Raw genomic sequence first — 15,994 nt, forward strand, 5'->3', positions numbered from 1 at the left:
ATTTGAAGCTCAGAACAAGGGCAGGCAGCTCGACCCTCCCTTTGCTTGGCCCAGCAATGGAGCTGGTTGCACTTTGTTCCTCCATCTCAGGGCTGTGGGGTGGAGGAGCTCTCAAAGCCAGCACTAAATCCATTTCCTTATTAGTCATTAAACATTCTGTTGCTTAAAACTAAGCAAAGCACTTTTAAAAAAAAAAAACCTCTACTGCGCATTTTTTTAAACTCTGCTTAACCTTTTCATTTCAAATATGGTGCAACATTCACCATCTTTCTTTGAAAACATCATAAATTAATCAGCACAGCGTCGTCCTGGAGAGACAGCTGGCAATATTTACAGTTTTTTCTAGTTTGCTGCTGCTCCAACTTACTTCTGCAACTGCAGCAAAGAAAGTCCCAGGTGGAGCCAACTGTATCTGGCTTCAAAATACATTTTTGTTTCAGAGCTAAGCATCTCCCTGCTGCAAATGGAGCCAGCACATGCACTTATACACATGTACACAGCATGGGAAATCAGCTGGGGAAAACAAGGAAATGCTGTTCTATTGTGTCTTTTAATCCCACGGTCCAGATCTTCCTATCATAACTCAGGGAACAGGGCAATGCGAGGAGACAGACTTGAGAGGACACTGAGATAATTACAGGACCCCTGAGTGTCTGAAGGAAGAGGGGCTGGAATCAGATGAGCTTCAAGATTCCTTCCAACTCAAACCATTCCCTGATTCTGTGATATCCAGGGGCCTCTTTTCCCAGGCAGGACTGGTGTGTCTGAAGCTGTTGTGTGAGATTTGGCTGTTGTTTCAGAGTTCCTGGATTTACCTCTGGAAAGAGGGACCAGGTTCACACAGCAGAGATGATGAATGTAGGATCTTCCTGCCGATTTTCACTCTTGTTGTGTGAAGTTATTACACTTTGTTATATAACTGCCTCTTCCACCTCCAGAACTGGCTGTGATTTATACTGTGAGTAAAGTGATTGGAGATGGTATTGCAATTTAAGTTTTAAATTGATTTGTGACACCTTTGAGTTAAAGTGTGCTGTGGAAATACGAGGTTTTTGCTGTTATTGTTTGCTCAATGTTCTTACCCACGGTAAAGGCAGTTAAGCAGCAAACTGGAAAAAAATGGATCTGCTCAGTCCCAGCAATGGGGCATGCAGGTTAAAAACAGAGAAAAGCTTCCCAATAAACAAGTGCTGGCACAGGCACAGCACTGGGCACAGAGTGAGTGAAGGTGGCCAGTCCCTGGGCTGAAGCTCTCAGGTAGCTCTTGTCTCAGTGGTGTTAAATGGGGCCTCGTTCTGCCCTAAACGTTGCAGTAATTCTGGGAGAGGGGAGAACATTCCTCTCTGGCTCGTAAAAAGGGATATACAGCCTTTGTGCCCTGGGGGAAATGCGCTGGGCTGAGGCCAGCTCACTCAAAATACCCATTTCTGTGGGGTGTTCGTGTTGCTGATGGTTGTGCTGTTCAGCTTCTACAGTGTGATGCAGAAGGGGAGTGTCTGTGACTGTTTTTCCTTCCTCCCCTCTTGTGCTCTACCCTCTTAGATTTGAACATTTCCCCATGATCATACTTGGATTTTTACAGTAAAAGTTCCAGTAGGTAATGGAACCACCTGAAAAGCTTGGGGGGGGAAAGAGCCACTAAAACTAACCTTCTTCAAGTTTTGCCAATTAAATGAGCAAAATATATTCAAATGGGGAGTTTCTCTCCAGCCCTGGAGGGCTCTTGAGCTGTGCTCCAGCCAGCTGCCCCCTTGGGCAGCCTGAGCAGATCTTCCCTGCCTCTGATGGGTAGGTAAAAATTCTAGGAGAGAAAAATGGGCCAGACATGAGTAACAGGGCTCTGCAGCCCAACTTGCTGGGTGAATAGGAAAGCTGGATGCCAGTGGTTTGGATCTTTTGGAGCTTTTTGGTGGTGGGTTTTTTTATTTTATTGTACAGGTGGACAGGTGGAGGAAATGCTTTTCCTTTTTTTTTTTTTTTTTTTTGAGTAGCCCATAAGATCAAAGGCTTCATTTTGAGTTCTGCCTGGATATTGGCAAAATTCCCTGGTGTGGAGAGCAGTTCTTCCCCAAGATGGGAGAGTGGGCTGGGAGTCCTTGAGCTCAGCACAGCTGGGAAGGATGTGCTGCCTGTTCAGTCTGAGCAGAGCCCGTGTCCTTCCCCCACCTGCCTCAAGCATCTGCATCCCTCTCCTCCAAGGCCCAGAAGATCCTCTAATGCTGCCTTTTTCGAGCTGGCTGCAGCTCTGCCCTGCTCATTAGAGAACCATGTGCATCTCCTGACAAATGACAGAAAAATTGAAAGCCACCACTTGCAGAAATTAGGAAGGGAGTCGCAGCCCCGCTGGCAAGCCCCCTTTTCGCCTTGTTAATTCATTTAACAGTTCAGCTGTCAGGGATGCTGGCTCTGATTGGGGAGGCAGTGAGAGAGGCTGGGTACTGATATCCATCCCAGCCCGAAACACAGCTGCTACCAGAGGTGCTGTTCTGCTCCACTGAAATTAAGACTCTGTTAGAGCAGCCACTATATCAAGAGCATTATTTTACCAGGTTGCTGTCACTACCTGATTGTGTGGGGGGCTCTGGAGTTCGGGAGACTCCACTCCCTGCATTTTAATCAAACAGAAATCACAGGTTTGGGCCAGATGTGCTTCACCTAATTTGGGAAGGTGAATAAAGTAAAATGTGGCAATACAAATCCTGTGCTAATGAGCCTGCAGCCTTCAGTGCTTCTCCCATATACTGCAAAGCTGTTTTGGATGAAAAGTAATGGAATTCATCATTTCTTCCAGCAGCTGTTGCTGGAGTGGAGTGAGCATGTGCAGAGATGGGGTGGCAGAAGGGGTGAAGTGCTCTGAGAGACATCAGCCTTTAAACAGGTTGTAAATCCATTTGTGTGAAGAGGGGAGTGATGTGTGTCATTACAACTGATGGTGACGTTGGTGACCTTCAGAATTCACAAGAACTGATGAGGCCGGGTTGTTGTTGTTGTTCTTTTTAATGATGATCTCTGAGAGCTGGTTCTGTAATGGGAAAGGCGAGGAGTAAAAAAAGCTGGGAGACAAATCCCTTTGTTTAGAAGTCCTCCACTGAAATGCTACTTTCGTTGTACCATCATCTTTCAGAGAACATTACTTGGCCCTCTCATTCTCTTCCAAGTGGAACTGTAGTTTGGAAAAGAGCAGGAATGGGACAGAGTGATGACTGCTTCTTACCTTTGTCTTCCAAAGCTGAATCCACCTCTTAGTGCAAAGTTCACAGACACCAAACCAAATTTCTTCCTGTTATGTGCAATTATTTTCATCTGCCTTCCTGCCTGGGACAGGACACTGGGTTGCCATCCTGTCCCAGTGTCTTTCTCTCCAAGGAAGGAGAAGGTCTCCTCTCAGCTTGGAGTTAATGATGCAAGCCATGTTCTCCAACAGTGTGCTAAAAGACAGAGTAAAGTCAGAGCAGAGCAAGAAAGGCAAACTGTAGGAAGATGAAAGGAAAAAAGAAGTGGTGATCATTTCCTGTTTGGATTGGGCAAACTCTTTCCAGTTTCTCTTGGAAAGCAATACACCTGTATCCCTACAGCATCCCCCTTCTGAGAGCAGGATTGGCCACTGGGCACATCCCATCAGTGTTTCTTGGTGGATTTTAAACTTCTCCATGTTCACTCTAAGTACAGGGGCTCCACTAAGGGCTTGTCTGCAATTTGGGTTTGTTGTTCCCCTCAGTGCAGCTCCACTGGAGGTATCAGGAGTGCTGATAGCACTTGGCTGTGGGATCCAATCCTGGAGGGCTGTGACAGGACAGTATAACAAACAAAAAAAAATAACAAACTAGAGTGTGCCCACATTAGAGCATTAGTCACTGCTTGTGTGCTACTGTATCGCTACAATGCTGGGGAGTTATGGAAATGAATTTTCTCAGTGAGCCTCGGCTCCCTTTCCTACTCAGACTGGCTATTTTTTAAGGGTAATTTTATATTCTTAATCTGTTTACAGATGATGCGAAGGTTTGCTAATTAGACTTCCAGATTTGGTAGCTTAGCTCAGGAGCTGCTCTTACAATGGCAAGACAGAAAGTAACCGTGCCAGTGTGAGTGGAAGAAGTGTCCTTAATGTCAACATGTCAAAAAGACATCCCTGCAGCTCTCTGGAGACTGAAATCTAATGTCAAGGCAGAAGGAAGCAAAGTCTGAGAGTCGTAGCGCTGTCAAAGCAAGTTATTCTACCATACAGGAGAAGGAATTTTAAGCGAGTGCACTGGAAAGCAGTGTCCAGATTGAGACATAGATTTGATGGGCTTATTTGACATCTTTAATTCTCCATTGACAGCCCAGAAGCTCCCTAAAATGATTTGCAATGTTTTCGTGCTGCAAGTGAAAGCCGAACGCGCGCCTCATTAGCAGCTCATTAAGTTGTTAATATTGGTCAGCAGCAGCCTTTGGTACGGCACGATGCTTTATGCAGTGCGGCTGAGCTCGGGTCTAATTGCCTCGGATTATCACGGCTCGGGGTAGGAAAGATGTGCGAAAATCGTGAAAATCCTGCCGGGCCCGCACTGCTGGGCAGGGTTCTGCTCTGATCGTGAGCTCACAACCACAACCCTCCATGGTGATTTTTTGGTGCCCCAGACGGGCGGGCTGCGGTGCCCGAGTGCATCGGGAGGGTTCGTGGCTGTGCGCTGGTGGTGGGAGGGGAAGGACAAAGGAGCGGCTCTGCTGCGGTGAGCTGTGGGCTGGAAGAGACGAGAGCGGGGACAGAGCGGGGACAGAGCAGGGACAGGGCAGGGACAGCCCCGCACAGAGCAGGGACAGAGCAGGGACAGAGCAGGGACAGCCCCGCACAGAGCAGGGACAGAGCAGGGACAGCCCCGCACAGAGAGCAGGGACAGCTCTGTACAGAGAGCAGGGACAGCCCCGCAGAGAGCAGGGACAGCTCTGTACAGAGAGCAGGGACAGCCCCGCAGAGAGCAGGGACAGCTCTGTACAGAGAGCAGGGACAGCTCTGTACAGAGCAGGGACAGAGCAGGGACAGCCCCGCACAGAGCCCAGAGCAGGGACAGAGCAGGGACAGCCCCGCACAGAGCCCGGAGCAGGGACAGAGCAGGGACAGCCCCGCACAGAGCAGGGACAGAGCAGGGACAGCCCCGCACAGAGAGCAGGGACAGCTCTGTACAGAGAGCAGGGACAGCCCCGCACAGAGCAGGGACAGGGCAGGGACAGAGCAGGGACAGGGCAGGGACAGAGCAGGGACAGCCCCGCACAGAGCGGGGACAGAGCAGAGAGCAGGGACAGCCCCGCACAGAGCCGAGCAGAGGGAGGGGAAGCCTGATGGTGTATGCAAAGCTTTGCTGAACTCACAGCACAGCTACTCCATTAAAAGCAGAGGAATTAACCTTCCTTTCAAAAAACACCAGCAATCAGTAGTAAAGTCAAATGGACCAGAAACTGCCCTGGTAAAGAAGTGGGGAAGCCCCTGGCTGATAACTCTGATTCCAGCAGACACAGGCTGGAGCTGGAGTGCTTTTGACTAAAGGATTATATTTGCAGCCAAATTCCTATTTCACCTAATTGTGCAGTCCTGCTCTGCTTGTTTGCAGGCATCCTGGGATATGTGAGCAGAATTTGTGCTGTAAGTATTTTCATATGGGTCTCAACTCCCGTGGCTTTGCCTCCTCTGTACAGCTTTGCTGTGAAGCCAGCTGTGGAGAAACACAGTTGGTTTTCTTCTCTGACATCTGTTTGCTGTATCCGTCGTCAATCACAGAGCTGGAGGTTTTTCAGGTTGCCTGTTGTCGACTGAAAACAAAAAAAGTTGCCATTTTTTCTTAAGAAAGTATGAATTATCAAGAGTCTAAAATATCTTGGCCGCAGCAGTCCAGGCACTGAGATGGAACAGGTGTAAAACCACAGCAATGATATCAGGGATGAAAAATGAAGAAAGAAAGAGAAAACTCTCACTGAGAGTCAAGAAAATTTAAATTTAATCTCTCTCTCCCCAGGAGCACAAGAACACAGTCTTCTGTGGGCTCCCTGGGGTTCCCTGACCATTGCATTCTGTAAATCGTAAATTAATCCCTCGTGGGGGTCAGCCACCCAAACTGGCATTAAAGCCACAGCAAAAGGTTATTCCAGGGGCAGATCTCACCTGTGCCCTTTGACTTTTTTCTGATATAGCTTTTGACATTTGGTGGATGGCAAACCCAGTGGAGATTATTTGATACGCTCTCTTGGCTGCAGTGAGGCAGAAGAATTAGACTTTATTAGGTGCTGCCATTGCTGTTAGTGGATGTGAAGTGGGTGCTTTTGTCAGCTGCCATGAACTTGTGGTATTATGATATTCAAATGTGGCATTAACAAATTATAATAAGTGGAACGTGACTGTAAATAGAGGAGGAGGAATTTGGGGTCCTGGAGAGTGCAGGGAAATAATCTGAAGTTGTTAATTTTGCCTTTCTAATGGGTAGACCTGTAAGAGTGGAGGGCAGTGCTTTCCCATCCTGTACTGCTCCCAGTGCACACGAGAGAGGATCAGACACACATCAGCTCCTCACCATCCCTTGAACAGCCTTCAGCACCTCCTGGGGGTGAATCCTGCACTCACCAGAGCTGGCACTGCTGTCCTTACACAACTGTTTCTGCTCTTCAGTGGAGAAAACCCCAATGAGCATGGATGCAAGGGAGAGGGGATTTCAGCTTGCAGGTCCGTGCCTGTGGTGGTTTGTGCACACCTACTGCTGGCAGGCTCTTCCTGACTGATGGGCTGCCTGCCTGTGCATGATCACATCCTTGTTGACACGAAAGAAATAGAGGGGAAAGCTCATTTTATTATTCCCCCCCCTTCTTGTTTTAAGCACCTGTAGGCCCTTTCCAGAGGCAGTCTGACAGTTCTGTGAGGGCTTTACTTTTGGGCTGGGCTCTCTCACTTCCTTGATGGATAATCTGAGTATGCAATGTGATGGCCTGTTCCAGGGTTGTGTTTGCTAAGTAGAACTGTGGAATTCAGTGAAAGAAAACCGTGCAGTTTTTGTTTGTAGGCTTTTTCACAGCACTGCTCTGTGAGGTTTGCCATGGTTGTAATCACCCAGATCGTGTCTGCACCATGAAATTCCCAGACTGCACGTGGCTCACTCATGTGGGAAATCCAAGCCCCACGTTAAAAGATCAGGGATCACAGCAACAGTGTTTTCACCACCACTGGAGGAGATAGTGAGGAACAGGATGAGAATGGCTCCTGAGTTCAAAATGGGCACTGGCAGATACGTCCCTAGATCTGTGTCCATGGAAAAGAGACTCCATTTCTAGTCCTTGTTTCACTTCAGCTTTCAGAAATTCAGTTTGCAGGAATGTCATCTCTCCCTCCCTTCACCCCCACCTCCCTCCTGTATCTCTGCAGGTGCTGAAGGTACCTGTGCCAACATTGGGAAGCTTCCCAGTGCTAAGCATAGAAGCTGGGGATGTTACATTTGGGGATCATTTGCAGCTGCTTTAATTTATGTTTCTTCATGACTTTAATACCGTTAAAAAATTGATGTGGCAAAACACAGCTACTGTACTAAATGTGGTATACAGAGAGAGCCAAGTGTTTGCCTACCCAGACAAGATGGCACAGAGTAAAACAGCTGCAGGTGTTCCAGACTCCCAAAGTCCTCATCCTGACAGCTGTTCTCTTTCTCCTCTTCACCCTTTCTTCTCCACTAAAATAGGTTTGTCTTTCTATTTTTTGTCTTTCTCTTTTTGCATTTTTGCTCTGTCTTCATCAGCGTTCATGAAGGTGAGAGAGATTTTTTTCAAGTCCTTCTTGTGTTCATTCCCACTGGTACATGAGGAGACGTTTCAATTTCTCTTATACTGATCTGTGCAACCATGTAAACACATACACCAACATCCCTTGGGAAGGGATATTTTCAACTAAAACCTGGCTTTTACAGCTCTTTTAGCCTCCTCCCCCATCCAGTTGAACATCTTAACAATGGAGAGGCCAGATTGCTCCTTTGCTGAGACTCATTTCGTGTCTCAGGGTGTCACAAGCCTGACAAAGTCAGGGTGTCACAAGCCTGGCAGGGCAGCCTTGGTGCCAAATTGCTGAGTAGGAGGGCAGGAGCACTCAGGCCCAGCACAGCAAATGGAATGTGTTGGAGGGGTTAAGACCCACATCCCTGGAATGTGGCTCTACCTCTCTGAGTGCCTCTGAAACACATCTGAGTAACCACAGAAAGCGCAGCCCTTGGAAAAGGCACCGGCTCCCATCATGAGATGAAGCCCAGCCTAAAACAGCCAGAAATTAGTGGGAAGTGTGTTTTAGATTCTAAAAATAGCTTGTGCTGCTCTGTCACAGTGGAAAGCAGCTTCGAAGTAGCTGGGTTTGAAGCACAATTGACTAATTGTTATGGAGCTAATCAGCACCACTCACGCAGCATTCCTGATGGCACCGAGGCTCCGCTCCTCCCTCCGCCCTTTCCCAGACTCTGTAAGAGAATGGCCAGCAAACACTGAACATTCTTCTCTCATGCCACTTTTCCTTCATGCAAGGAGTGACTGTAGACATCTGCAGATCCACCTCTCTGGTCATTCCTGGGAGGCACCATCCTCACGTTTCTTCTCTAAGCCTGTACTGCAGGAAAACCCCTTTGCCTGTTCAGCTGATCAGCCTCGCTGCTTTATCTGGTGACCTTTTGTTTGTTGTGCTGTGTTTGGCTTTAGAATCCACTAAACTGTTGCTTATCTACACTGTGACTTGGAGGCAGTAGCTGCAGCTGAAGAAGTAATCTCCATGTCACTGCAGGGATGTAACTTCAATACAGTGAGGATGGTTTAGGTTAGGCATCAAAAAGAATAATATGAGAGTTATTTTGAGAGTTACTGTTATATTATAGATATGCCTATTTTGTTTATTTTTATTTTTAAAGTCTGGGTATTACATAAACCCCTATTTTAAGAGTTGTTAAAGTAGAGAGGTGCTGGCAGAGTTTGTGTGGGAATGACAGCACAATCTGGAAAGAAGTCAGTGATTGAGATTACATGAACATCTGACCAGCCAGCTGATCCCAGTGTGGCCCAGGAGGATGATGTCTGAGTCCTCTCCAAACCCTTTCAGCCCAATTTTCCATGACTGTGTGTGCCAGGAATCAGTGTGTAAACTTTGGAGGCTCTGGTGTGCAAGATTTCACCATCAGCACACACTGAACTGAATCCTGCTGTGCCTTCTCCCTTGCTGTTAATCACTAGGTAGGTAAAATTACAGCTGATACTCAGAACATGCTGCAACCACCCCTCCATTGTAATGTGGAGACAGATTAGAGGATTTGGGGGCCTGGAGCTATTTCTTTGTTCTGTTTTTATGCAGCACATTGTGCAATGAGATTCTGGCCTCTAGGTGCTAACACTAAAATGCAAACATATTGATTACCAGGGAATAAAGGCAGGCGTGTTCTCCAAGCCATGCTTTGAAGAACTGGGAGGAAACACTTGCCAGACAGAAAAGGATCAGAGGTCTTTACAAAACAGAAATTTGCTTAGGATTGTTTGGGATCAAGCTGATGCACAGGAAATCCCTCAGTCTCTTTCAGTGCATTTTTCTCCTCATTTTTGGCCTGCATGTTTATTTAAACTGCGTGTGAGTATTAGGAAATCTTGTCCCAAACTTGTGTGCGAATGTCCTGCCAGTAGCACTGCCACTGCAGAAACAATTAGAAAACCAGTCGAGGAGAAATGCTGTGCTCCCCAGAAACTGGAGCAGATACAAGAGCAGTGAGGAATGCTTCACAGAACCAGTTACCAACTTTGCCCAATGAATCACGAGGATTTGTAGCCTAACTGTGCCACAGAGCGTCCTGGCGACTGTCACTGGGAAAAGGAAGAGTAGCTCCACACTGATGGAAAGCTCTGGGTGCCACACAGCCCAGAGAACAAATATCCCAAGGGAGAAGAGCTGAGGTGAACCTTCTGCAGAGCACAGAGCTCTGGAGCAGGGAGGCCACAGGGGATTTAAAGCACCTTCTCTTGAAAGGTTAGAAGCATTTGCAAGCTCAAATTGCCTGCAGTGAGAGCAGAGGCTGCTCAGTGCGGCTGGGAAATGAGGGCAGTGGTATGTTTAAATGTGGATTTAAACACATAACTTTATTTATGGGCTCGTTTTGACACTCTCACCACGTTTCTGGATAGATTTGTTGTCTTTACGTGATCCTGCCAACAGCAGCCCAGCCTATATTTGTAACTATTTGTTACTAATTACTAAACAAACTGCTCAGTCTTTCTCCTTAGGTTTTGGCTGAGAGAGAGTTTCAAGGAGACAACCTCAAAGGTAAATTGAAATCAGATAAGAAAAGAAATGTTTACAAATATCTGCATGAGATTCCAAGCCAGGATACGTGCACAGAATTTGACTTCCTGAGTACACAGATTTATTTTCAGGCAAAGGGAAATGCTTTCCACCCGCCAAGAGCTGTGTTTGGACCCTCGGGGGTCTGTGTCGCTCCTGCTATGGTTGATAATGTCACTAACACCTAAAGCACTGTGAGGGATGCAGCTCTAACCTTGCTTTTTATGCATTTGAGATCTCAACAGCCATGAAAAATTCGGAGCTCAGTAATCTTGAAGTGCATTCCTAGAAGGTAAAAAGCCTTCTGAATGCACCTTTGAAATGCACTTGCTTTTATTGGCACAGGCTATCCATACGATTCAGGGAATGGTCTGGGGTTGCAAACAGGTGGGGTCTTCAGGGATGTGTTTCCTCCTTTTTGAAGTATTTCACTTCACCCTTAATGGAACGTGCTGTCGGCACAGAGCCACATCAGGCGTCAGCAGCGCTCCTCTGCTGTCCCTCGCTGTCAGCAAGACATCTGTGCTTGGAGGAGGAGGGACACATCAGCCTTTGAAAGTTGAACAGAGGGACAGACTCACAGGGCACAAAACCAAACAATTTGCATCTCGTGGAGGCTCTGGGCTGGTGAAGAGAAATGTCTTTTTCCACGCGTTTCTTTTCGTTCCTCCCATCAAATTTTCCGCCGCTGCTCCAGCAAAAGTGCAGCTAGCAAGTGTGTTAGTGCAGAGTTATCACTGGCAGGTTTAACCACTGTGTTCCTCAGATGTGCTGCATGAAGGGGTTGAGGAAAAGCAGTGTTTTTCTGGCAGTGGGTTGTGCACGCCTCCTCTGATGGTCGCATTTCAGAAGCAGTATTTGTTCCAGGCTGGCACATGACATCCAAAGAAAAATGCTCTGGTAGGTGCTGCTTCAGACCTGAGTGTTGAGAGTGCTGTGAAGCTGTCAGCTCAGGACAGGCAGTGGTGTCACTCCTTAGAAAGGAAATCCACTGCTCAAGCGAGCCATTTTCCTCTGTGATTGTACATGTTCCTGTTTCCCTGAGCCTCTCATCCTGGCAGATCTCCGGGATGTGTTTTCAGCTTTGCTCTCTGTGATCAGTTTGGCCTCACGCTATGGTTTGTGCTGTGAAATTCTCTAAATCTTGAGGTTTTTGGTTCCTAACAGCTCTCCCTTGCACTAAGGGCATCCAGCCAAGCGAAGAGCACATAAGGCAGGGCAATAATTAGACAAGTGCACCCTTGTGACCAAGCTGGGGTTTACTGATGGTCACTGTCACCTCATGTATTCGCCATCCAGCCAAAAAGGAAACAAAAAAACCCACAATAAATAAATAGTTTTAACCGAGCCTTGGGATAAAGGCTATTTTCAATTTTACCTTTTGCGTTTTAATTGTATAGCAATAATTTTGCAATAGAGTTGCCGATGGCAAACATGCAAAAGACATTAACTTTATTTATGTTTTGGATTATTAATGTGGCTGTTAAAATTCCTCCAGTTAGTTTTGATTGAATTGTTTTTTTGTGCGATTCTGTCGTTTAATGGAGCGGTAAATAAGAATTTCTGATAATGAGCCCAAGCATCTGTCACAACAACCTGGCGCTGGTTATTAACATTTCCATTAACGGCAGGGTGGGCAGTGATAATATGGAAACCACACAGTTAGAACAAAATAAATAGTTGGTGTCAGGCTGAGTGGGTGTTAATTACTTTTTTATTTTATAACTCTGGGGGGAGGGAGTATTGGTAGAAAAGTGTGACTTATGAAGGTCATTCTCTCTTAAGAAAGAAGTCTCCAGAGGAGCAGCTAGCCAGGGCTATCCAGTGCAAGCGGTGAATATTTTATCACTTCTATTTATGGTGCAGAAAGGGGCAGAGAGAAAAGAAACAACGTTCTCAGGGGGTCTGGCAGAAGGTATGGCACCGTGAACACAGAGAAAGGAGAAGTGTAGCCTTTGCCCTGCCTTTCTCTCCCCTCTTCTGGAGCTTGACCAGGACACGCTTCGGCACCTTCCCTGTGAACAGAACAGGAATTGTTAAAACCTGCCGGAGGCTCAGACAGCAGGGCGGGAGAACAGAGCGTCCTCAGTAGCCACTGGGGAGGAAAATCCACCTGCACCAAGCTGGATCCTGACAAAGGGAAGGGATGGAGTGACCCAGGTGCACTCAAAGATTGGTTTTCTAGCACAGTGCAAAGAAGAAATGCCAGCAGGAGCCAGAGAGGGCCGGAGTGTGCATGTGCAGGTGTAATCAAAGTGGTGCTAACAAAAAGCCGTAATAGCAAACTAAAAGTTGTTTTGTCATACATAAAATATTAGTGAATTGATGAGCAGCTGGCTGGGTTTGGAGGTAATTCCAGGCAGTATTTTGGCCCAAAGTCTTGCTGCTGAGGGACATTTGGGCTGATGGTGGCAGGGGCTGCCTTGCTCACCAGGAACAGGAGCACTGGCCACTGCAAAAGGTGAGCCCCAAACTACCAGGGAACCAAGGCAAATTTTCCTTTCTTTTGCAAAGCTGCTGGCAGGATTGAGTTGATTCAGTGTCTAAGGCAGCCTGCGTGGAGCAGAGCACAACCACGTCCCGAGGCTCAGCTGCTCCTCACTCCTCTTGTGCCGAGACATCCCGATGACGCAGATACCCCGGGGCTGGCTCGTTGCTGACTTGTGGCATAAACAGAGCCTGTCCTGAGTCCTTCTGCAAATGAAAAACCTGGCTATGAGCTCACTCTGCTTGTCACTGTTAATTCTCGTGTCCTCCTTCCTCCCTAGCACCGGCGCTGGCCCCACAGAACATCCAAGTCAACTCCCTGTCCGCAAGCCAGCTGGAGCTCACCTGGGACCCCCCTCCTGCCGACAGCCAGAACGGGAACATCCAAGGCTACAAGGCAATCCTCCCGTTTCTACTGTTTCCATTTATCTTACTTGGCACTGCTATTTACTCGTGAGAGAGCTCTGCAAAGTGCAGTCGCCCTCGCCGCATAAGGCAAATTAGACCAGTGCTCAGGCTGCAGCAGGGAACAGCAGCAAGTCCCAAAGCCAGAAGAAAGAGAATGAGGTTGGGAGGAGGGAGGAGAGGAAAGGGAGAGTGTGTCATTATTTATGGAGAAGAGGAGAGCATGGGGAAGCAGGGAGTGCAGATAAGGAGGCAGCTCCACTTATGCAGGCAACATATCTGCTCCAAAAAGCAACACAGATACACAAGAGCTGGGGGCAAGAAACGTATTGAAGAAAATTAACTGAGCTTTCCCTCCATGAAATGCTACAAGCCTTTAGGAAGAGCAGAACTTTCTCCCAGCTGGAAGCCTGAGCCAGGTCAGATTTTGGAAGCATTGCTTCATTTCCTTAACTTTAACAAAATTAAATCAGCGAATTAATTGCGTTTGGTTTGCAGAAGATGAGCACGTTGCAGAGACACGCTGCTCAGCATCTCCAGCATGAGAATGGACCCTCAGAGAGTGGGAATGGGCAACTCTACAAACACTAGAGCTTGGCTTGGGTTCAGTGTCTGGCTTTGCCTCTCTCCATGAATTTAGATCCATAAGTGAAGGAAAGCCAAGCCAATGTGAATAATCTGGCATCCCTTCTTGGCAGCAACAAGCATCCTTATATATCAATCGCTGTCCTTTCCCTTTTGTATGTATATAGATGGCTTCAGCAGCTTGGCTTGGAGAGCCAAGGTGGATCTTGCCTTGGCTTGTTCTCTCAGCTCTCTGGCTTGCTCTGGCCTGCTGTGATGCTCTCACTGCCAGGCCTGTCCAATAAGTAGGGCTGGCACCAATTTTCCGCTTGGAAATAACTTCTCTGAAGCCTAATTTTATGGCATCAGGGTAAAAAATTATGTAATGGAAGAAGGGAGAAGAGCACCTCAAGGAACTTTAGGGACAATCTTTGTTACCCTCTTCAGGAGGGCATTTTCCTGGCTGTGCTGTGAACACCAGTGGTGTGAGTGCTGTGTGTGTGCAGAGGGGAGTTATTGTGACCATCAGGGTGTATCAGGATGCCAGTGCTGACAGGCAGCTTGCATTGCAGGGAGTGTTTAAACTGACCTCTCCTCACTGAACCCTGGCAGCTCATACCTGCTGTCATTAAGCCATATTCTTCAGCCTTTGCTCTGGTTTTGAGTGATGTACTCAGCTGTGTGGTCATTGGACTCAGGGGAATTTACTAAAGAAAAGATTTGGCTTGTGCTGAAAAACCTGAATATCCCAACTAACAGAGGAATCCAGGGCAAGGCTACATTGTCTTTCTGGTTTGTTTTGTACCTGCAGTGGTCAGATATTTTCTAGGTGTAGGATACACTAAAACACATGTCAGGATGAGAGGGAATTCCCTCCAGTTGTGCCAGGGGAGGTTCTGATTAGATATCAGGAAAATTTTCTTCCAAGAAAGCGTGGTCAGGTATGGGAGCATGTCACAATGAGACATGAAAATAAAGATGCTTGACTCCAGCAGGTAGAAGACATCAGAAGGCCTTTATTGCAATTCTTTTCCATCTTTTCATAGCCTGCTGTGCTAAAAAGACATGCTCTTGGTCCACGGGATGGACACCTCTCTCCATTGGTTAAGTAACACAGACAACACCTGGGAGAGAGGCTGTTATAGGAAAGGAATATTGTTTACCCAGAAATGTTATGGGAAGAAAAAGTGTTTATACAAAGCTGCCTGAGAAAGGAGAGACTGCTGAAAACTCTGCCTTGGGAAAGCCAGCAATCCTCAGGCTTCAGGAAATTGGGTCCACAGGAGCAGGCTGCCCAGGGAGGTGGTAGAACCACCAAGCCTTGAAGTGTTCCAAAGGAGAGGGGATGCAGGACCTGGGAACTTGGTTTAGCAGCAAACCCGGGGGGTTGATGGTTGGATTCGTGATCTTAGAGGGCTTCTCCAACCCTAACAGTGCTGAGATTCCATCTCGCTGTCCCAACAGATTTATTACTGGGAGAGCGACGCTCTGAACGACACGGAGAAGGTGAAGGTGCTTTTCCTCCCGGAGACCAGCATGCGGCTCAAGAACCTGACGAGCCACACGCGGTACCTGGTGTGCATCTCCGCCTTCAACGCGGCCGGGGACGGCCCCCGCAGCAGCCCCGCGCCGGGCAGGACGCTCCAGGCGGGTACGGGACCTGTCCTGCTCACCGGGCACAGCCCGGGGCAGAGGGGGCGTGCAGGAGGGCACTGCGCTTTGGGTTGGCATTGCAGAGGTCTTGAAAGAGGAAAAAAGGGCATCAGATAAGCGCAGTGTGAGGAAAGGGAGTGGAGCTGAAATGGGAACGGAGAGGCAGAAGGGCCAGTCCCTAAACTACGTTGGTCCAGAGGGAAACAGTCTGTGGGTGTTTCTGGTTTCTGCTGCCACTCCTGAAATCACAAGGAACTCCTCTCCAGTGCCTGGAAGTTGGCCTGATGGTCCTGTGAGACAATTAGCATGCTTTTTAGAATTCCTCCCTTTTTTTTTGTTTGTTTTTTTAAGCTGGATCAGCAGCGTCCCAGTCAGGCTGAGCAGTCCCTGTGCTGGATGTGCAGGGAGTGCTCTGGCACAGGGTGAAGGCCATGCCCTTGGTGGTGGCTCTGAGGAGGAGGTGGCTCCCGTAGCACCCTTCCGAGGGCCCTCCCTTTCCGTGCCCTCTCTGTTTGCTGTGGAGGTTCAGTTTTGCAGCTGACTGGCCGTATTTTTAGCACAGGCTGCATTTCTGAC

The 15,994-nt window shown here is 47.8% G+C and overlaps 1 protein-coding gene across 6 annotated transcripts in view; it reads left to right on the plus strand.

The window, feature by feature from the left end:
- The window catches only part of SDK1 (sidekick cell adhesion molecule 1), a 385,946-nt gene that overhangs the window by 339,192 nt on the left and 30,760 nt on the right, over window positions 1–15,994 (plus strand). For all 6 annotated transcript variants that reach the window (XM_063414764.1, XM_063414763.1, XM_063414762.1 and 3 more), the window contains 2 exons: window positions 13,078–13,193; window positions 15,230–15,416. In XM_063414764.1, coding sequence (XP_063270834.1) covers window positions 13,078–13,193; window positions 15,230–15,416 — 303 coding nt within the window. The remainder of the gene's footprint in view (window positions 1–13,077; window positions 13,194–15,229; window positions 15,417–15,994) is intronic.

The sequence above is a fragment of the Prinia subflava genome, chromosome 17 (genome assembly GCF_021018805.1).
Source record: "Prinia subflava isolate CZ2003 ecotype Zambia chromosome 17, Cam_Psub_1.2, whole genome shotgun sequence".
In the NCBI taxonomy this organism is placed as follows: Eukaryota; Metazoa; Chordata; class Aves; order Passeriformes; family Cisticolidae; genus Prinia; species Prinia subflava.